This window comes from Podarcis tiliguerta (assembly GCF_965153285.1).
Source record: "Podarcis tiliguerta genome assembly, chromosome: 2".
Lineage (NCBI taxonomy): Eukaryota > Metazoa > Chordata > Lepidosauria > Squamata > Lacertidae > Podarcis > Podarcis tiliguerta.
The window spans coordinates 58,463,415-58,486,625 of NC_139535.1; the positions used below are offsets into that span (position 1 = coordinate 58,463,415).

Here is a 23,211-nt window from a genome sequence, read left to right on the forward strand (position 1 = left end):
GGCAGGTAGGCCCGCTTGGCACAGTTGATTGACTTTAATAGGTGCTGATTATGCTGCTCATATTGCATGAAATTAAAAAGCTTACAAATGTTATGAGCCATTACCCTTCCATTTAAGAGAGCTTATGACATGTTAGCAACATTTAATGAAATTCTTTTCAGTATGCTATAGGCAGCCTCAAAGAGATTGCACTTTGGAATGTTACTTGTGAAATTATTTTCAAGAAAGTTTGTTTACTGCAAGAATATCTCTCCACTATCAGGGTGAGGGTATACAGTATAAGAAAAATATTTGTCATCTTTGTATTTTCCCCAGGGAGGATTTAGTCATAAAAGCAGATGAACATAGAGAAAAATATATATTTATGCAGGGGTTCCCTTTACCACCTTGCCTGAGCACAGCACACATTTATTTTCATTCAACAGGAAAGCCTGTTTGAGGCTTTCTCTTTAATGTATTTTGTAATACATCTACGGAGCAGAGAAATTAAGTTCTTTTTATTGTAGAGGAATGAAGGGAGAGAATGTTTGGTAAGGATACAGGATGTTAGGAAGGGCAGGCTGAAGTACCCTATAAAACAAATTCTTGAAAGTTGCCGCAATTCTTTGTCAATGAATTTTCTCAAGCTATGAGCAGGGATGCCATGATGCGGATGTTTTCAGGGTATGTAAAAATTACTAGTGCTTTTCTTTGGGGGGGGGGACTTGTTAAAAACCATGCACGTGAACTCCAAATCCCAGCAGATTTTATCTGAAAACCTCCCTCTGCACGACTGAAAATGCCAAAAAGTATATGGAATCAACTTGTGATGTTTGCATTTAGCTGACATTTCCTGCAAATGGAACTGTTGCAGCATTAATGGTTTCAGTTGCCCTTGCTTATTCTTCTGGTTGCCTGCCCCCTTGCCTTGCTGTTTACAGTTCGCTAGAAACGAAGCAAGATCCTGAGATGATGGAACTGAAAAGGACATTTAGAGCATTCTCTGCAAAGCAAAGTTCCCTATGTAAGCGAACTAAAAACACAGAGATGCACCAGATATCGTGCGGCTACAGCGGGTGGGTGGCTAGATGTGGCTGTGCGAAATATTTACTTATTAGTCAGCAGCTGCTAATTAGTAACTTGTTCTGTCAAGCTAATAGCAGTTTAAAATAATATTCAGCAGCATTTGTTGCTTGAATGTAACTGAAAACAGGAAGGAAACAAAAAAGGATATGGATCCATGTGCACTGTTTGAGCTCCAATTCCAATTTTGCTCTAATTTTCACCCTTCAGAGCATGATCCTTATTACCTGATTTAATTTTTTTTTTTTAAAGTCACACGGCAAACAAGAGGCATGATCTAAACTTTGGGACTTTAACTCTCCCAATGTAATTATTTTTTAAATCACATGCACACTAGACTTTAAAGTATTTAACTTTTGTTGGCGTGTTACTGCTCCAAAATTCTGCCGCAGGAACCAGCTGGCACAGCCACTTGGTTCTGGGGGCAGGGGCTGGGCTGCCACACTGTAGCTAGATGATAGCCCAGGTGGACAGCCATATGGTCATTGCCTAGATGGTTGTTGCTCTCCTGCTGACCTCCACCATGCAACTGGGTGCAACTGGCACTCCTTGGTAAGGGGTGAGCCATTTATCAGTGGAAAGAATCATGCCGTCTATGAAAGCTCTACCTCTGCCATTTTGGGGGAAGGAGGTGGTTTCGTAGGCATATGGTTTTCCTTTATCATTCATCTGAACAATTTGCATTATACTTGTTCAATTTCATCATAAAAATGTATCCATAATCTTTCTTCCTGCTCCTAAGTCTTTTCAACACCTGTAAGGTGGAAACATTCTCTTCCCTTATATACTGTACATTTATATACAACTGCTTATCACACATGAATCAGGTGCAAGTTTAACTAGATGGCATAACTGCACAATGTAGTAAGTACAGTATATAATAATCTACACTTGTCTTACATGAAGGTGGGAACTGCTTGGGAATCTATATGCACATTTTAATGTTTATAAATGCACATAATTTTGTGCTATAGGGCAGGTATCCTTGTTTAATCCAAATTAGTATTTCAGTGTTAGCAATATTTGCCCCACGCCTGAAGACAGGTATGCCTCCAGAACAAATAAAGCAATATAATAACCTGAATTACGGAGCACAGTTTCCACATTAAAACCTTTACCTGGCAAATTTTTAACATTATGAGACAAGTGCTCTTGCAAAATAATTATTTTTCAACATTAAAAGCTTCCTTTACTGCTTGTACCATACTAATAGTAGCCTAAAGGAGAACCTGTGAACTAATAAAAGCAGGCACTTTCATGGAAATAGAAAATGCAGGGCAGCATAATTTATGTAGCATCTATTAGGTTGAGATCAATTTACTGAGTACTAAGAGAAAAGGACAGAGGGAAAGATATATTTATGTGTCTAAACATTATGCTAGATGTACCACTGCAGACATTCACTGCACATGCCATGACTATGTGTAGCCAAAATCGAGAGATGGGTGATTATGCCAATTTTAGTTTCTCTGGATTTCTCAATTCTCCACCCTTGAAGCTCAGTTCTCCACATGTCCACATCAGTTTGCAATTTTTTAAAAAAGAAAGACCTCATAAAAATTGACCAGCATTTTAATATGAATCTTTTCTTATTATATACATCTTTACATGCAATTTTAGAAAATACATACATTTTTGCAAAGCAACTTTCTTTTATATAATGCATGTTTATGGTATTTCATACACATTTTTATGTATACATCACCCTAGTATATGCATTTTTATACACATTACTTGGTTGGAAAACTGCATTGCAAAAATGTGAAAGATGTGCATTTCAAAGGATGGCTGTGTTTCAGTCCACATATTGTTTTGGAAAGTGCAAATCAGGTAGGTTCTCCTATAGGTGTGAACTGAAACAAAGTATCCACTCACCTGGGACTCAGGGTGGAGTGGCCTTTGCCACATGGTATGGCTGCAGTGGGTCTGGGGAGGCTGCAATCTTCTGGCGTGGCTGGGGGAAGAGAAGGTTACCTGCTGCTGCCCATCTCTGGCCTAGTTGGACTCCCAGGTAAGGTTGGGTGATGCCTGCTAAGCCAATTTGAGGCAGGAGCTCGGGGGATGCAACCAGTCTGTCCCTAGCCTGTGCAGACAGTAGCCAGGTGCAGCCCACCCTCTTGGCTCCATCTTTATTTGGGTCTGACTCCTGGAGCCTGGTCACTTGGCCCTGACTCCCTCAGTCAATTCCTGGAGCTTGGTTCCTACTTCCTGGCTTCTGGTTCCTAACTCACTTCTGACAGCTGTCTACAGCTCTGCTGTCTTTTAATTTAAGTGAAAACTCAGCACATCTCTCTTGTTACTGGGGTGAGACGACCATCAACATCAGTTAGCTGTTCTCAATATATCGCTAGCTCTAATAAGCCATTTTGTCAAATTCACTAGGTCTTATTTCCTGAAAATATGCTAAAGACTGCATCTTGACTCTGCATGATGTGCTCAAGTAGGAGGGTGTATCACGTAGAGTTAGGAATGTAATGTAGAAATGAATTAAATATTTTTTTTTTATTAAGTTTATACCTGTTGGCCAAACTGCCTCCAACTAAGTGGCCAGATGGTACAAACCTGCCATCTCCTCAAATGTATACTGTGGTGTCTTTTCCTGCACTTTGTTTCCAATAACTGCAGACACTGAAAAAATGTGTGCCCTGCTTGCTAGGACAAACTTGAACTTCTGTCCTGGATCACAGTGAGCCCTGAGGCTAGTTTTCCGTTCAAGTTTTCCCTTGAGAACATTGATGTTTCTCTTGCTAGGGGCCTTTTGGAGTTAAGAGAAAACTATATTTCTCAATTTCAACACTATACGATCAACCAGACAGGAAGAGAGTGGACTGGATTCCTAACCCAGAACTATTGACCCTCTTGCTATTGATCTCCTATAACCAACTACTGCCTGTCTATTTTGTCTGCCAGGAGAGCTAATTGAAATTAGGACAAAAGTTTTGGTTTTCATTACTATGGCTGCAGTTGAATGTACTTTGCATAAAGCTAGGTACTTTCTTTACACACAGAAGAAATGCCATGCTGCATCTGTCTTCATTGGCCCCAGCAGCAACAAAACATGTCTCTCCTGCACTGGTCTCTATAGCCACAGCAGGTGCTGTAACTTTCCAACAGTTTGACTTCACTCCCAAAGGCACACTCCTCCATTGTCTCCCAAGACAAACATATGCAGATCAATTTCTTTATTAAGTAAACCTAATCTAGGTGGATTCTGACATGTTTACCACACCCCATGTTATGTGCTTTTGACCAAGTTTCTATATGGCAAACCTTTTGGGGTTATGATAAATTGGAACCTGGTAGAGTTATAACTTGATAACATCCAATCAGACTCTAAATCAAACTTAAGGTAATGGCCATGTCTGCACCTAGCACAGGGCCAAATCACAGCTTGGTGCAAACGTGAGCATGCTGAATCTTGGAATGGAGACAGCAGCTGTTTTACTCCTTCCCAGTATGACACAGCAGCTGTGCCCAGCTTTGGCTTAGGCACATGTGAATCTAGGATCTGTGTTCCTCAAGCATGAGCTGTAGCCAAGGTTTTGTTTTGCTTTTTGCTTATCATGGCAGGAGAATTACAGTTTCTATTGCTGATTCAATAAATGGTTGCAGCTGTTGATTTAATTTAAAATACAGTCCCACTAGAAAAACTTGTGTAATTAGACTTGAGTTCTTAATCTGGGTTGCCATCTAGGTCAGGGGTGGGGATGCTGTGGACATACAGAAATTATTTGACTCCCATCAGCATGGACAAATGAGCAGGGAATATGGGAGCTGTAGTTCAGCAACATCTGGATGGCCACATGTTCCCATCCCAGATCTAACCCCTGGGATGCTAGGAAGAGGAGAGGGTGAGAAGACTCTCTCTAAAGGTGCCAAGGAACCTAAAGAGACAAACAGCCTGATTTATTTCTACTATTACCAGGACAGAAAATAACCAGATTGCCTAACAAACTCTCTGTTGTGGTTGTTGAAAGACCTGAAAAACAGCATACTGCAAAAATAAAAAAAATAATAGAAACTTCTATAAATTTAATAGCTATTTTAAAAAGAAGTTTGTCATAAAATCACTCACTTAAATTTGAGTCAACTATGGCAGTGAATATTGGAAACTACAGTACTGTAATCACCATTTGCTAGCACATAAAATTAACCATTGTGCTGCAGTGCAATTTTCAGTCAAACTTTGTTCATGCAATTTACAAAGGCAAGCAGATGGTTCATGCAATAGTCCACAATAAATTACAACAGTTAGAAAGACAGTTATGTACCAAGAACAGCAAAGAATTTGAGCTACAGATGGGCTTATAGATGACCCTTCCAATTTTTAATAATCTCCATAATTTATGTAAAGGCAAGAAATGCAAAGATGCCTAATGTGCTTTCTTGACGAAGCACAAATCACTTCTATTTACCCAGCCAATGTTTCATGGTCCAGTTAACTTCTTAATTAAAGACAGCAAGATGTTCATGTTCCATGGAAGTGGCATGGAAAAGAATGTTTAGTGTGCAATATGTTCAGCTGGGAGTTCTGGATGCTCTGCTTGCTTCTTGAGGACCTTATGCATCTATCATTTTTCCCTTGAAACATAGCTTGAAATCAGTGTGTGAAGCCAGAGAACTGCCTACTCCCCAAATAATTTGTTGTCATTAAAATGCTTGCAATATTCCAATACCTAGTCAAGTATAACCAATCACCTATAAAAGTTTTATTTCTTCCAAAAATGCCTTTTCTTATTTGTCTAGACCAGGGGTCTGCAACCTTTAAGACAAAAAGAGCCACTTGGACCCGTTTCCGAAGAAAAAAAAACTGGGAGCCGCAAAACTCGTCATTATAAAAATAACTTTTTTGTCACTTTTTTTGTTATTTCTTTGTTTGACCCCTCAGAATTACTCTTCCTCATAGAAATAAACGTTAAATTAACAAGTTACCTTTTTGTGTGTGTGTGTGTGTTCTTCACTCTCCTTCAAAACAGTGACCAGCGTACATGCCCCCTTTCAATGCAGTGACCAGCATACATGCCCCTTACAATGTAGCGGGCGGGCGGGAAGGTGACATCGGGACGGTGCGTGACTAAAGCACACACCGCCCCCATGCGATGTCACAGCCAGTACAGCGCCCGCCACAGTAGGGAGTGTCGGGGCGCACAATGCGCCTCCTCCCCTCGCTAGTATCCGCCCCGGAGCCGCAACAAAGGTGTAAAAGAGCTGCGGGTTGTAGACCCCTGGTCTAGACAATGCTTGAGTGCAAAGGTCAAAAACGGTATCACTGTCTCAATCCCACTTGATAGAATTAATTTGGACACTTAGAACTCTCCCAGACACTTACCCCTAGCTGAATGGGAAATTAGAAGACCAAATGGGTGCAGCATGCACAACCACCTCCTCATCTCTCCCTTTCCCATCAAACAGTGGATTGGCTGGGTTTGGGTATTTTCCAAAAAGGCATACAAGTACAGCTCAGATTGCTCAGCCTGCACTCTCTCGGATTTGAGCCAAACCCTTTACAAGGTGGCTACAAAGGTTAAAAGAAAAGGAGATTCACCCAGGCACAGCAGCTAATTACTGAAGTCTTAAAGAAAGTCATTTAAAAATGACAGGTTTAAAATACAGTATAACTCTTCCATAAAGCCAGCCATTGAACTGGATAAGAACTGTAAAGCCCTTAGTATACATAAAGGGATATAGATATTACACATAGCAACATACTCGAGGAAACGTAATATTTGTACAGAACAGAATGTTTGTTTGAATGGAACAGAATGAAGGGTGTAATACAAAGCCTGTAAAGACATCTGGGAGGCTTTTCTCCTCCCCACCAAAAGGCATCTGAAAGTTGTTTGTGGTGGCAGTAGCACCACTAGCTGCAGAGGTCCAAGGACCCACACGGCCCCACTTTCTTTATATAGTAGAATTCTGTGGCGAGTTCAATACTGCTCCCACCCCCACTTCAGCAGGCCAACTCTGAGAAGAGAGTAGGACCCACCTGTCAATCAGATACCAGAGTATTGACGGGTGGGTGGCACTTGTCAAAGGTAGTCCCTGAGGGTGGATGGGTGGGGGAATAAAAAGCTGGCTTGCTGGGTCAAAAAAATTCCCCACTCCGATCTAGGACAAATGAAGCATGCTTGTTATCCTAATCTGTTCTTCTTGTCCCTTAAGGAAAGGAATACAAAAGTTAGGATTTTGATAAATTAAAGGCCCACATTAAGATGTTTACAATTATGGCTTCAAAACCCCCTTCGGTAGTGGTAATGATGGCTGTTCATATGCTTTCTTAGTCATAGCACCTAAATGGACTTGACAGATACAGCCAACACATGGGCTGTTAATGTAGCTGGGTGCAGAAATGAACCACTGGCTAATCCATCATTCCCCACTAAGCAATACACAGCCTTAAAGGAGAACTGGAGCTGATCTATGTGCCCAGGTCCAGCTAATACCATAGTCCCAGTCACACAGATTCAATGTACAGTGGTACCTTGATTTGCAAACAGTCTGGTTTGCATACATTCTGGATTACAAACACGTCAAACCCGGAAGTGCGTATCCCAGTTTGCAAACTTTTTTTGGATTACAACCCATTTTTTTATTATTCCGAAGAAAAAAAATTTGGAGGTCCCATTGGCGAAAGCACACCTTGGGTTACAACCTGTTTTGGTTTACAAATGGACCTCCGGAATGGATTATGGTTGTTAAACAAGGTACCACTGTATTAATATAATTGTGTAAAAGAACAACGGTGGAAGGGCTTCCCTGAAATCAAAAGGGTAAAATCATGATTTCTCACAGTATAATTTCTAAAAGGAATTTGTTTCACACAGAGTTTAGTCTTAAGAATATTATTATGTATGAAATGCTGAACTCATGGTATAACGTTATTATACTTGATAAAGAGATAATGAAACTTAATTCCATCTTTAACTGTGCTTCATCTGCTATAAATAATATACCTAGCACCTGTGATCCTACCAATATGACAAAACATCATCAAAACCAGCAAAGGATACACAGCTTCATAGCTTGCTCAATATTTCAGGGCCAAACAGTAACACATTAACACATTCCTGCCAGGAGCTTTGATTTCACATTAAGACAAATTCTTATTTTGCAGATGTTTACCATCCATCTACATATGGATACAAGGGAAAGCCTAATGATTTGTCCCGGTGCAGATATATTAAGGATAAAAGTGTGCACTCTGCTCCTTTAGTTTAGGAACTTCTAAAATGCAAGTACAAACTTGGATTCAGGGCACTTATAATAATGTATAGGAATTAAGGGTGATCATGCCTAATGGATCTGATGGTTTCATGTAAGAACAAATAAAACAAAGCCAGGCTTAAATTTCAGTTCTTCTAGACAGATTCAATATCATTTATACTTGATGTAGATTTATCTGAAGTTACTGGACTTCCATACAGCACTTGCACATTTCTGTGCATATTGTCAATGTCAATAAAAGCCAAGCAAAAGCAGTACAAACATTTCCATACCTTTTGTTTTGCCCTTTTATTGTATAAGGTTTGATCTAGAAACAACTTATAAGGGCTGGGATCTGAAGGGCCATGTGTGCACAAAGGCCGGAGCTTTTCAATTCCTCATACAAGCGCAGTTACTTTCTCTACCCTTCTAAGCCGCTAGTGGGAGTCCTGTGGGGTACTTTTACTGAGAGAGGACTTGTGATACCTCTTGGGAATATGAGGAAATGTATAAGACATTTCGAATACCAATGAACTTTCAAAATTTGCAAGTAACTTGCTTTACATTCATTCGGGGGCTTAATGATACATTTTGATCATAAAGAGCACACTGATTGCTTCAAAGGAACCTGAACAAGATAGAGACAGTCTGCTCACATCCCACATGATTTCTTCATTATGTTCATGAAAAAGGAAGGAAAGAGAGCATTCCATGGCTTGAAACATTAATTGTGGTTTAGAAAAACCCTGTTCATCTCTTTTTGTACTGGCAATTAACACACAACTTAGCAACTTGAGTAAGCTGTTTATAAAACTATCAAAATGCATTTTCACTTCTATTGAATTCTTCTCTAGTGAATGAATTTTGGGGGGTCAAAGGTCTTCCTTTATTCCCATAAGAAAATATGTGTGTGTGTATATAATATGGTGCTTTCCTCATTAACTCTCCTTCAAAAAATGTTTGCTACTGCTTGGATTACTCTGCAACCAATTTACAAAGGTTATAACCTCCTGTAATGAAAAGCAATTTGGTCTTGGATGTTGCGCTGAATAGACCAGAGAACTTAATTTTTATAAGACAAATGAAACTCAACATTAAAGTGATGCTGAGGTTATTTAATTGGATATCTGCTCTCAAATAAAAGTGGGATGATAATATGCAACTTAGGGCAACACTTCTGAGTAAGAAACAATATAAATTAGAAACTGAACCTATTCATTTATTTATTAAATTTTTATACTGCCCTGCATCCAAAAATCACAGGGCCATTCACAACATAAAAATACAAAATGGGAACAAAAAATGCATTATAAAAACAAAACAAACAAGTAATCCCCCTCCCAAATTTGAAGTCTCCCGTTCAGAAGAAAGAAACCCCAATTATATTAAATGGTGTCATAAAAATGCAGCCGCAGTCAAAATGGGATGGGTATGTGTCGGAGCAGAAACACAGTGCTGTAATAAGGTTACCAGACATCCCCATTTCCCGGGAACAGTCCCCGGATTTACAAATCAGTCCCCTGACAAAATCCATCCATTCCAACTGAAGTTCAAAATCTGGTAACCTTATGCTATAATGTCACAAGGCACAGAACTGGGTAGACAGTGAATGGGATAGAAGGGAGAAGTGGGACTACTGTATTGTAATTTTTTTTTAAATAGTTTTTATTAAAAAAATTCTTGGGTTACAAAAGTACATACGCTATCTCTGCCTGCAGATCATAAAGTTCTGTAAGCATTTCTGCTCCCACATAACTGTCTGTATTGGTGTAAATTACATGTAGCACTAACCTGTTTTAATGGTAATGTAAATGCTATAGGGACAGAAGCCCTTGGTATAATTACATGGAGGTGGAGGAGCCAACCAGATGGAATGACAGTGTGGACACAGAAAACTGCCTTATGCTGAGTCAGACCATTGGTGTATCTAGCTCAGTGTATCGCCTACACTGACTTGCTGTGGCTCTCCGAGGTTTCAGGAATGAATCTCTCCCAACCCTATGTGGAAATGATGAACATTGAACCTGGGGCCTTTGTATCCAAGGCAGATGCTTTACCATCCAGAGACAGCCTTTCCCCAAAAGGAGGAAAGTGATCAATCAGACTTTCAGTAAAAAAGGTCTGTCTCTGCAGGGATGATGAGGGGAAGGCAGAGGAAGAGAGTATCAGAGGAAGAAAAGAGTATCAGAAAAGAGAAATGAAAAGGAGTGAGGGAGAGAGAGCGCAGTTGACAGAAGGAATGCAAGGCCTTCCGCCAATCTAGGAGGGACTTGTCCTACTAACTTTGTTGGTGGAGCATAAAGCCACCACACTCAATTGCATCTATGCATATCTTTAGCATAAAAGGAGTCACTGTTCAGCCACAGGTTTATGTGCATGCATTTCCTCATTATAAGCTTCAGCATGAAGTGTGTTGGGAAGTGAGGTTGATTAGTGAAGTTTGTGAGGGGAAAATTGCATCAAATTCTTTAGACAGGGACCTGTCTTTGTAATACCTTTCCCAAATACTACAACATGTATGTACTTTGTTTATCTGATCTTGCCACCAGTCTGCTCTCCTGTTGAGAGGTTGATGGAAAAGCATCAAATCTACAACTGCCTCCATTAAGGGAAATATATGTGAGGCAGTCAAAGATCCCAATTTTCCCCGGTCTGATTGTATTCTTCACCAGCAGTGTAAGGCTTTTCCTTTGGCCCACAAGGAAAAGAACAAGACAGCTCACTCAGGTAGCAGATTTTGCACACAGTTAAATGGGAAGGGACTAGTCAACCACTTAATTATTATATTTGTAAATTTTGGGGCTTTATATTAAAAAGTGGATTAAAAGTAAAGGAAAAAACACTCCTTCTTACTCTAGATTAGATCTATCAACTTCTCTGTGAAGTACAATAACAGCAATGCCCAACAAAACATATATTGTAAGGTAGGCAAAAGGTAAGGTAAAAGTGACCACTGGACAGTTAAGTCCAGCCAAAGGTGACTATGGGGCGCAGCACTCATCTTGCTTTTCAGGCGAGGAAGCCGGTGTTTGTCCGCAGACAGCTTTCCGGGTATTGTGGCCAGCATTACTAAACCACTACTGGTGTACGAAGGACCATGATGAGTGCCAGAGCACATGGAAATGCAATTTACCTTCCCACCACAATGATACCTATTTATCAACTTGCACTGGTTTGCTTTTGAACTGCGAGGTTAGCAGAAGCTGGGACAGAGCAACAGGAGCTCACCCCATTGTGGGGATACGAACTGCTGACCTTCCAATCGACAAGTGCAAGAGGCTCGGTGGTTTAGACCACAATACCACCCGCGTCCCTTAATATATTGTACCAGTGTTCAGTAGAGATAAAAAAGAGAGAGAAGGCATTAACCCATGAATTAATGATCTATAACTAAAGGGGAAACTATATGAAATTTATTGGATTGACCAAGCAAAACAATTCTCATTAGGCCTAGTAAATAGACTTTAACTATGATGGCACCTCCACAGTTGGAGGCAGTATATCTTTGACTGCTGGATATTGAGGGAAAATCACAGAGCACTATTAAAAGAACCTCTTTGTGAATTTCCCACAGCATATAGCTGGTCACAGCCAAAATAAGAGTACCGGACTATTTAGAACATTGGACTTCTTGCAACTGGACTAGTTCTGAAATTATCAGTTTTTTGTTTTACAAGATATGCTGATCATTCTTACTTTTAATTGCACAAATATCAGCAAGCTACTCAATTACTGACCTGCAATGCAGCCAACCTAAAGTACAGTTATAATATAGATTGGTTGTGTACTTGTCGTTAGTGACATGTTTTCTGTAATCAAAAGACAAGAATCTGATTTTTCAAAAAAGGGAAGAAAAACTTACTGTCTTGGACCGGATTTCTTTGGCGTAGAGAGGTTTCAAGAATTCTGAATCTCCTTCTAGCTTTAATCCTTTTTCTGTAATCCTTAGATTTCCCATTCCATCCTGAAATATAAAAATGGTCGCCATTAGCCATGATTTCATAAACACTAGGCTGTCAAAAATGTATTTCTTGTGTGTGGGGGGGGGGGGACCATGTAAAACACTGGGAGGCACTGTACAAGGCAATCAATTGCATTATCCTTCTGGCTTAGGCTTTCTGAGGAAATTGTGTTTCAAGCAATTTGAAATGTCCCCTCCCCCCCCCCCCAAGCTGCTTATCTGCGTGAAATATGCCCTTTGGCTTGTCATCTGAAGAACAGAGAGGTGAGAAAGAAAAATGATAGGTGGCGTTTAATGTTAACACAAAACCATTCATTGTAGCATGTCTAGCTTTCAACATTTATACAAATACTGTCCCTTCATTTATGACAAGCTCAGGACACAAAAGATGGATCTGCCTGTCAGAAATACCTACCTTTAAAATTGACAGCTTGCCATTAAAAAACAAGTATTTTACAATCTGAATTATCTCTCTCTCTCTCTCTCTCTCTGTGCATAATTAATTCAACATCTTATTTGGGACATAATAAGTCCAGGTTTTCAAAAAACAACAACAACACACATTCTAGATAGTCTAACAGGCTGCCCATAAGAAAGAGAAATAATCTGTTAGCTGAAATAATGGGGCTGAAAAGCAGTTTGCTGGAATATGAATGTGCATTTTTTCCAACTCTCCCATCTCCCCAGTTTCTTTTATTTATCTGGTAGAATAATAAATCCATATAGGCAAGCAAAATATATCTACATTCTTACTACATTTTTACTTTAATGCCTCATAACCATGTCACCTGTTGCACCAAGCATCTTAGTAGCTGAAGATGTGTTGGCAATGCATATGCATGAGAGAGGCAAAGTTATCATTAGGATATCAAAGAAATACACAACGATTCTAAGATGCAGAACAATTTTTACATTTTAGGAATTTAGAACTCTTAAGTAATATATAGACTTAACAACATGGTAGCAATTTCAGAAATTTGTACCCCAGTTCATCTTAAATTCACTAGAGCCCAAATCCATCAAGAGCTCCTAGATCAGTCAATGGTCTCCATGGTTACTCACCTACAATGTGGGGTTTTTTTGTGTGAGGCTACCCACCAGTATGAAAAACGGTTCCTTTTATTGCTGTCCATCTAATTTTTTTATTGGCACCCATGGAACTTTTATTAAGATATGAGTACTGGCATCTCATATTTTACAAAAAAGAGAACTGCTTATAATTATGGGTGCATTCATACATAAATGTTAATTAATTAATGTAGCTGCGTCTGAATGACATGTGATTGTGCACATGCATATGACACTGAATCCAGAAAGATCCTAAAAACGTAATGAAAAGGGGTCTGGGCGGGCTTTTGCATGCTCCATGAACACGTATGCGGGTCCAGAATGAAGCCCCTACATAAAACAAAGATTGCCTGTATATACCAAAAGCCAGGTTGCAAAGAAAGACACACACACACACACACCGCCTTTGCTGGTGTGGCTGGCAAGTAAACTTGTACTTCATAGTTGAGTCAGCTAACATAATGGTGTCACCATCTGATTGACAGGTGAGAGACCACACTCACCAAAGAGGTCCTGTGTGGCTGGGGGAGCTCAGAATCTGCAGCTCATGGTACCTAAGCTCACGGTGCATAGATGTGGAAAAAATATTTACAACAAATGGTGTGAAATGCAGGCTGCCTGTAGGCTTCTAGCAGTTGTCTGCAAACAGTCTACTTCTTTTAGAAATTGTTTAGTTATGTGTTTTCAAAATGTAATGAAATATCTTGCAAACTATAATAGAAAATGAAATAGATATAAGAATTCTGTTCCTTATGGTTTGCAATGCAATACAACGATATTCAGAGGCACAACACACATAACTGAAAATACCCTAAAAGGCTTTTACCATGAGAAGTTTGATATTTTATCAAGGCAGACCCCTCAGGTTTATTTATTCATGCTGCATTTTTTCCCCTTCAAAATTTTGTGTGTGTGTGTGTGTGTGTGTGTGTGTGTGTAAAACGGAAAGAGTAAATGTATTATCAAATAACTCACAAACATTGGAAATGCCATTTCTGACAGCATAATTTTAAAGTTACAAAGGAGGGAGTGAAATAGATCTCACTGCTGACATAAAGCTAAACATGCTGTTCTGTAGCCACTTGAGACCAGAACAAAAACCCTGAGGCAGTTTTTTTTAAGGATTACTGAATATACCTTATTATCTTAGGTATTTAATGTAAGAGGTGCATGGAGTGTTGGGGTGGTCCTTCTGGGGGTAGTTTGTACATAGTGTTAGAAACTGAGATATGAAAGCTATGAGCTAAATAGCACCTTAAACCTAGGTTATGGGTGCAACAACGGAATGTCTAGGTGCCCTTTTTAATAACAAGAATACAAAGCTGAAAATGAATGAACTGCAGCTAAAGTATTATGTTCATTTTGTACATGGTCTAGCCCTTCCCCTGCCCACCCTCCTAATATTCTTAAGAGGTCCTCTTCTCCGGCCTTCAGAGAGTAGGTGGAAGTGGGGAGGCAGAAAAAGGTCATTTCTTTCACTCTGCAGTTTTAATCTGAAATCTTAGGCGCAGTACTGTGCCCAGAGCTTGGAAACTGCTTGTGCTTATGAAATTCCCTTTCGCAAAATGCTCCTAGAACAATGGGAGTTTCTAACACTGTTTGTCCACCTTTGGTCCCCACCCTGCACTCAGTTCTCATCTGTAGCTCCTAGAAGCTGTCAGCTTTGACCGGCCAGCTAAACCAGGTGAGGGTAGTTGATGGGTCTCAAACCCTTGGTGAGTTAGGAACTTTCCTTGCATGCAAAGACAGGCTCTGGCAGACTGAGCAGATGAGACTAATAGTGTGTTCAATAGTCAAGAAGGTGGTTTCTGAATGTGCGGTGGGGGGTCAGATCTGTCTCATCAACCTGGGAAGGTAGTCGATCTAAGAGAAGGAAAACTGATTCTAAACCTCCATTGCCTTGTGTGTGAGGGAAAGGCTTTGGGAAGAAACCCCAAGGAGAAATCTGTACCCGCTGCCTTGCGGGACATCTTTGAGAGAATAAAAGGCTAAGGAGTAAACTCTACACAAATCTGGAGTTCTTAAAGATGGTTAGATGGCACCTTGTATGCCTCCTTCTGGCAACTCCTGCGCCTAGCTGGTGCCAAAAGCATCACTCTGCTTTCCTTTGCACCATATCAGTGAGGCTGAAAGGTGGGCCTTGTCATCTGGGCAGCCCAGTAAGGTAAAGCGACTCCTGACCATTAGGTCTAGTCGCAGACGACTCTGGGGTTGCGGCGCTCATCTCGCTTTATTGGCCGAGGGAGCCAGCGTACAGCTTCCGGGTCATGTGGCCAGCATGACAAAGCTGCTTCTGGCGAACCAGAGCAGCACACGGAAATGCCGTTTACCTTCCCGCTGGAGCGGTACCTATTTATCTACTTGCACTTTGACATGCTTTCGAACTGCTAGGTTGGCAGGAGCAGGGACTGAGCAACGGGAGCTCACCCCGTTGCGGGGATTCGAACCCCTGACTTTTTGATCGGCAAGCCCTAGGCTCTGTGGTTTAACCCACAGTGCCACCCGCGTCCCTGGGCAGCCCAGTACCTCTCTATATATTGCCCAGGCTAATGTCCTGGAGAGGTCACTATGCAGTCCTCGGAGGCATACTCCACTGTCTCTTGAGACAGACAGATGTCAACAACAACGTAAGAGAATAGGTCACATTTATTTGCATAGTTACTTCTTCCCATATACCCCCTTGCTGCCCTGAAAGTCTCAGTACCTTCTGAAACTGCATTCCGTTGGATGAAAGGGGCTGCTTCCCTCCCTGTTCTCATGTAGAGGCACTGTGCACAGGTGTACTGAGCTATCTAGATACTGTTCAAATAACTTCAGAGTTGAATCTTACAGGAAATAAGGCTGTTAGTAGAGTGAAATTTGGACTTGTTGGAGTTTGATATGCAGGGCCTGCCTGAACTTCCTGCAGTGGAAAACAGATGAGGACAGGGAAGATGGTCTCCAGCATTATTAAACCTAAAGGCTTCATTAAAGGTAACCTATAACTTTTACATGCATGATGTAGATAACTGTGCTAATGAAATACATTTCTATCCCAACTTTCCTCCAAGAAGCTCAAGGTATATATAGTTCTCTCTCTCCTGCCCATTTTATCTACATTTTATCTCTGTATGATAGGCTAGATTGAGAGATGGCAACTTGGCGAACGTCAAATCAAACTTATTCTATTTTTAATATATAATAATGCAGCTTCCATAATTATTGTTTGAAATGCCACTGCAAGCTTCTCTATCAACCTTTTTATTATCCAGAAGCTCTTGTGGTTCAGAACACTGGCAATTATTGTGTGTCATAGAGTTGCAAGGTTCTGCAGGGGGGGGGGGGAGATACAACCAAGCCCTTTAGCACAATGTAAGTGATGATGAGCTCCGGCCTCAGAGGTGTGAGAATTCAGGGTATCATATAATTTCGAAATAGAAGTGATAAGCAACTCTTCAAGGGAGATGTGTGCTGTGAATTGTATTGTTAGAAAGGAAAAAAAGATGGAAAAGAGCAAATTTTTACAGGACCAGTGAAAAATGCTGGCTTATGTATTCCAGTGGGGTTGTACCAAACATTAGCTAAAACATAAAGGGCAATGAATGAAAATGTGATTAGGGCAGCACCAAGCAGTTCTGATCACATTCCCACAGTGCCATCATTTGCTATTTTAGAGTGAGTAGGAATTATTTCAGCTCCTTGCAAGCCTGGTGTAAAAAAAATAATAATAATACACCTTTTGAAGCTCTGAAAAAGGAATCACACCTACACAAGATTTTCCTGGTATATACATTTCAGCAAGGCTATGTGACTCAAGAACCAATATACAGCAGCCTATCATGCTTCCATTTAGCCAAGTTACATGTCAGGCAAGCCAGTTCCATTTAAGAGTTGAGAAAAGACAGCTATTTCAAAGATGACACAATCCTTCTCGCTCCTCAACCTGACTGTGCTAAAGACATAAGAACCAGCCTCAATTCCTGACTCGGGGGGGGGGGGGGGGCCTTCAGCAAAATGCCTTTGGGCCCTGCTGGACTTGGCCAAAGGCCCACCTCGAGGCCAACCAGATTCCTAGGGGAACCTCCTTGACACTATTGCTGCTGGCCTGTAAGACAAGGCAAACTGGGGCTGCTGGTCCTTCTTCTAGCTCCTGCCATACTGCTCACTCACTTAGAGCAGACAGTCAAACAAGCATTTACCAGCAAGGCAGAGGAGGAAGGGCTGGACAGATTACACCTTTACACTGGTCCTGAATACACTATCTCAGCTACACTGATAAAACAGAGGAAACAGTCTGCTCATGTGTCCTACTGGCTGTGCTGACAATGAGAAATCAATTATGAAAAAGGAAGAATAGGGGAGGAATTCATTTGGTCGGCTTTTCGCAGCAGACCAGCAAGATTTGCTGTGCCTGAGCTTGCTTGCATATAGGAATGCAAAACCTAGTTAGGTTATATACACCGCTCCAGAACTTGTACTGCTTTTCTGTTTCACAAAAGGTGTGCACAACAATACCATTTTATATAAATGATGTGCACAAGATTCATATTTTATGGATGAATGCTTTGATGGAATTGCTCTATTGGGTAAGGATGTTATACTTTTAAAACACTTAGAAGTCATTTGAGCATGTAAGCAGTATATGCATACATAAATAAATGGCTTTTATGTTTTATAAACTGCTTAGAAGCCATATAAATGTAATAATAATAATAATAATAATAATAATAATAATAATAATAATAATAAAGCTTTGAATTGTCTGGGCTGACAGTAGTTTTCCAGGATCTCAGCTAAGGGTCTTTAACAGACACAAGTGCCATTCTGCACTTTCAACAAACAAGACTGTCATCATTCCTAGACTGAGTCTGTCCTAAGTCATGCCATACCAGGCAAGAAGAGTGGCTTTTCCTTATTGTATCATGTTTTAATTCTATTAGTGTTTTATTAGTTTTTAATGACTATCTTTTTCTATTTTATCTTGTAAGCTGCCTTGAGTCCTAGTCTGGGGAAAAGGCGGGATATAATTAAATATAACAACATCCATTGTTCAAATATACAATAAAACAAGCTAAAAAGCATAGCAATTAAATCAGTTGAAAACAATTAGATGAGGAAGTTCAAGTGGAGGAAGAATGCTTGCCTAAACACGTATGCCTTCAAGAGCTGATGGAATGCCAAAACTGATGGGTATTTTATCAGGCAAGGCATTCCACAACACTGGTGCCACCAATGAAAAAGCCCTGCACCATGTCACCACAAGCCCATAATAATCAGTTCCACAACACTGTTCAAATACAGAATAATTAACAATACAGCATAAAAGGATCCCATTAAAATATAAATTTCTACGATTAATTTTTTTTGCAATAACACAATCCTCTTAAAGCAGCACAGCAATTAAAACAGGACACTCAGGCCAAGAGATCAAGGTGATGTCTATGTAAACAGGTATGTGTTTAAAAGTCAACAGAAAGCCAATACAGGTGGAGGCCCTTGTATTTCAGCAGGGAGTACGTTCCACAACACCAGTGCCAACCACAAACAGACTAAAGGTGTGATGTAACATAAGGCAACCACCCCTGTTCATAGGTGGGTTCATTTTTATTTATTTTATTTGCAAAATAGAATTTACTGCTTCACATTGAGCATGAAAAGATAAAAAAGGCTTTAATTAATACTTCCTGTAGCACTTGGAACTATAATCATGTTAGCAGTAAGCAGCAGCAACCAAGGGTCTCTGTAACAGAGGCATGAAGGACCAAATTCACCCTCTGACATATGCCTCCAGCTTTTCTCTTCCAGTCTCCCTAGGAAGAGCAGCAGTACAGATAGCACATAGAAAGGTAAGGCTCTCTTGCTTGCCCATATGCATGAGATGATAAGGAGAAGCCATCCTTTTTGCCCTGTGTGGCATCAGTCTCCGCAGTATAATCCCCTGATAATTCCGAAATTACATGGTTTAAAATTGGTTTTAATATCCAGGTCACTACTACACTGTATGTCTAAAGAACTTACATCTGTATTTTAAAAAAAGTGGCAACATAAAAATCATGCTGTCTTAGAAGGTTTCAAGACCATGACTTCTGTGATGTCCATAACAAATATAAAACCTTAACCAATGACCCTCAACAGCACAGCCAGCCTTATTGCCTCTAGCACGGAGAAGTCATAAAGCATAAGTTGATCCTGAATGGCTGGTGGTTGAATAGTTAGAAAAGCCAGAAGTGACAGCTAAATTTCAAGCATAACAGACCCTGAAGTACTCCATAACTACTGAATCTTCAGGTCTTATATCACATTTATAACTGTGGCAGAAAAGCACTTCTTGGATGTAATTTTGATATATTAGCTATCTATAAATCCAACCAGACCTCAGAGTTCCTAGGAAATGTGTATTACAGTTAATTACCAACCTTCCTTTCAGCTGGGTATCACTGGATTGAGAACAATGAGTTATTTGACCAAGTGAAAACTATTTCTACCACAGCTGCTTTCCACTTAATAGCACAATTGTTGTTTTGAAGTGTTAAACAGCTTTAAATCTACTACAGAAAATGTCACATATTTAAGGGAATTTTAGTTTCAGAAGAAAAAAGCTTTTAATACCACCTGACTGTGGGGATCCCATTAATGCTGATTTAAATAAGCATGCAAACAGATCCCCCAAAATCTGACAGGGCGAGTATTTCGAATCAAAAGTTAAACATCCAGGGTGTTTTCGCAATGTCTAAGGGATTCATATATACGCCAGTAAAATAATATACAGTGGTACCTCAGGTTAAGAACTTAATTCGTTCCGGTGGTCCATTCTTAACCTGAAACTGTTCTTAACCTGAAGCACCACTTTAGCTAATGGGGCCTTCTGCTGCCGCTGCGCCGCCGCTGCACAATTTCTGTTCTCATCCTGAAGCAAAGTTCTTAACCCGAGGTACTATTTCTGGTTAGCGGAGTCTGTAACCTGAAGCGTATGTAACCTGAAGCGTATGTAACCTGAGGTACCACTGTACTGCACATACATAGGCCATTTTCCCTCCCACAGCATCTTATTAGTATGTGTATCAGTAACAAAGGTGGATGTTTGTGCAAACGAAATGTTAGGACCTGAAAGCTGCCAAAAACAGTTCATGCTCCAATTGATTTTAGACTTTCTTACGGTTAAATCAAAATTCAAGAAGAATAGAATACCAATCCACATAATGATAAAGGAATGCAGCAGGGGAAATTCACTCCTCCCTCATCTCAGTGTAAGGGAAAGTTAAGGGGAAACCTGTGTGCACTGTGCAGTCCATCACACACACAGTTTCCATCACAGAAACTATACACCACCCTCAGCATCTGAGATAAAGTTTTGTATCTAAGATACAAAGTATATCAGAATCTATTTCTTCTTCTTCTCATTGAGGAATTTTGTGCAGACACACCCCGATGTGCATCTCCTTTGTAATATTAAGACCAAAGAAGCAGGTACTGCATTTTTAAGTAACAAAAATCTTTAAAGGAGGAATCAGGTGCCTTTTCTTTTTTTTAAAAAAACAACCCTGATTTAGTTACTGGGTTTATATATGTTTTCAAGTTCTGTTGGTGAGAATCTCCCAGAGCAGCAGTTTTGTATCACAGCTTAATTCTACCAGTTTGCCTGTTCGAAAATAAGAATAGCAATAGGCACATCATAGTGCTGGTGTGCTTTGAACTATTCAGCTGTTTCCTAAATTATGATGAAAACTAGCACATCCGTTTTATCGTCTGAACCAGCTCTCATTTTATACAATGCTGCATAATGGGGAAGGATAAAAATTTATACGCTGCTGCTGACTGCTGTATGTCAAAAAAATAAGAAAAGAAAGAGACCGTGATGATAAAAACCCGATTTATGAAACTGTCACTTTATTGTTGCTGAATGAGAGAGGATTTTTAGTGGCGTGAAAAGAAGATCAGTTTAACAACCAATTACAGAATGATGGTGTTAGTGTAGAGGAAGAATTTAATACCAGTACCACTATTTTTGACATTACAGTGAAGAAAGAGGTATTAAATCTCTCCTCCATGCCATGATACCTATATGTAACCCACTCTCAGACCTTAAGGTGATAAGAGAGTTGTTGTTGTTGTTGTTGTTGTTGTTGTTCTTATCCCAAGAGCTCTGAGGACTCATTTTGTAATGTGTGTCAACAATAAACCTGTAAGAGCTTTTAACCTTTCCTTGTTTATAAACAAGGATTTGTTTATTGGATTCAAGTTAGATTAGAATTGCCGCTTTATGACTGTTGTGAATTATAATGTTTGGAAATAATGCAAATGTATTCCATCTCTTGTACTTTACAGTTTTGACTTGATAGTTTATTAAGCATTAAGTAGCTATTTATGAATAAAAGCAGGTGAGGCAGGTTCTACTGGCTGTTTGTCCATGAGACCTTTGTTGTTGTTTAGTCGTTTAGTCGTGTCCGACTCTTCATGACCCCATGGACCAGAGCACGCCAGGCACTTCTGTCTTCCACTGCCTCCCGCAGTTTGGTCAAACTCATGTTTGTAGCTTCGATGACTGCTGTGGACTGAAATTAGAAGAGCTACAAAACTGTAGAAAATGACCCTAACCCCCCAAAACAAATACTATGATTATAGAGTTATAAATTAAGCATATATGGGCAAATGCGAAGGAGTCCCAGCTCTTCCGTTTTCCCTTGATGTCATGAGTGCTATTAGTCATTGTAAGAAATACAATGCTGAACTGGACAAGCATTTGCCTTTGAAGATTCCGCTATTCTGAAAACCTATTAGCTGCTGAACATTCTCAGTCAATTTCTGCATGTCCAGAATGCAAAGACTTAGAGTTGTCTCCTCCAGCCATTAGGGTAAAAAGCCAAAAAGATCTGGATAAATTCCATTCTGATTTCCAGTCTATTCCCATCCGTTTGTTCCTAGGGCTCAATCTGTTCTCATGTAAAAATCAATTGGCATTTACCCCCCCTGGTGTAACAGTCAGCTTACGGCTGTATTCAACTTCTATTTGAGTCAGTGATAGTCTTTCTGCTGACTTTAGTAGGAATTATAGAAAGCCATTCAATGACACTGGAATAATTCCTTAAGCAAAGAAAAGCAGTAGTGTAAAATATGACTTCCAGTTAATTTTTCAATTAACTTGCCACTGTAAAATTCATTTTTATGAGAAAACCTGAACCATCACCTGAATAAATAAAATAATTTTCTCTTGTGTCTGAGAATTACCGGTATATCCCCTCCCCACATAAATTTCACTAGGAAAACATTCCCTAACCAGAACACAGTGGTATACATACATTGTGTAACATTGCATAACATTGTGGTAAACTTTTAAATATATTGCCCGTTGTACGCACATGCCTAGAACTCTTGGATCTGATCTAGGGGGAAGAGTACTTTCTGGGCGAGAATGCAAGACAGTCAAGAACCTCCATAGACATCAGCTGTAACTTTAAGAACTTGTCCTTGAGCTTGCTTTTCCCTCTTCCCTCCTCTTCCTTTTTCCTCTTGTGTCCTCTTTTTAGATTCCAAGCCTGATGGCAGGGAATCAGAAAATGATTTCTGTAAGTCACTCTGAGAGCCTTTTTGGCTAAAGGGCAGGGTACAAATTTTGTAAATATATAAATTAAAAAACTGTTCTGTGGGGGAAAGACTCAACTGCTGGCATGCTTTAGGCTGATTATGAACTGAAGCATGGTTAATTTAATTTATTTCTAATAAATTTAAGTACTTTTTATTTGGAAAACTACTCAAAAAACCCAACAAGAAAATATTAAAAGTGGCTAGCAAGCAGTTAATAACAAAACACTCTCTCTGCAAAACTCCCTTTTTAGTACAACAGCAGCACATTTTATTAACTCCCGCCTGCCTCAAAATGGAAAGCCTGCCTTTCTACCCTATCAGGACTCCCAAGGTGGTTTCAAATTTACCAGCCATGC

General features: G+C 40.0%; 1 protein-coding gene across 1 annotated transcript in view; it reads right to left on the bottom strand.

The window, feature by feature from the left end:
* SGCD (sarcoglycan delta) overlaps positions 1-23,211 on the bottom strand; it is a 384,180-nt gene that overhangs the window by 114,323 nt on the left and 246,646 nt on the right. The window contains exon 5 of the mRNA XM_083423883.1: positions 12,128-12,229. Within this exon, the coding sequence (XP_083280009.1) occupies positions 12,128-12,229 (102 nt within the window). The remainder of the gene's footprint in view (positions 1-12,127; positions 12,230-23,211) is intronic.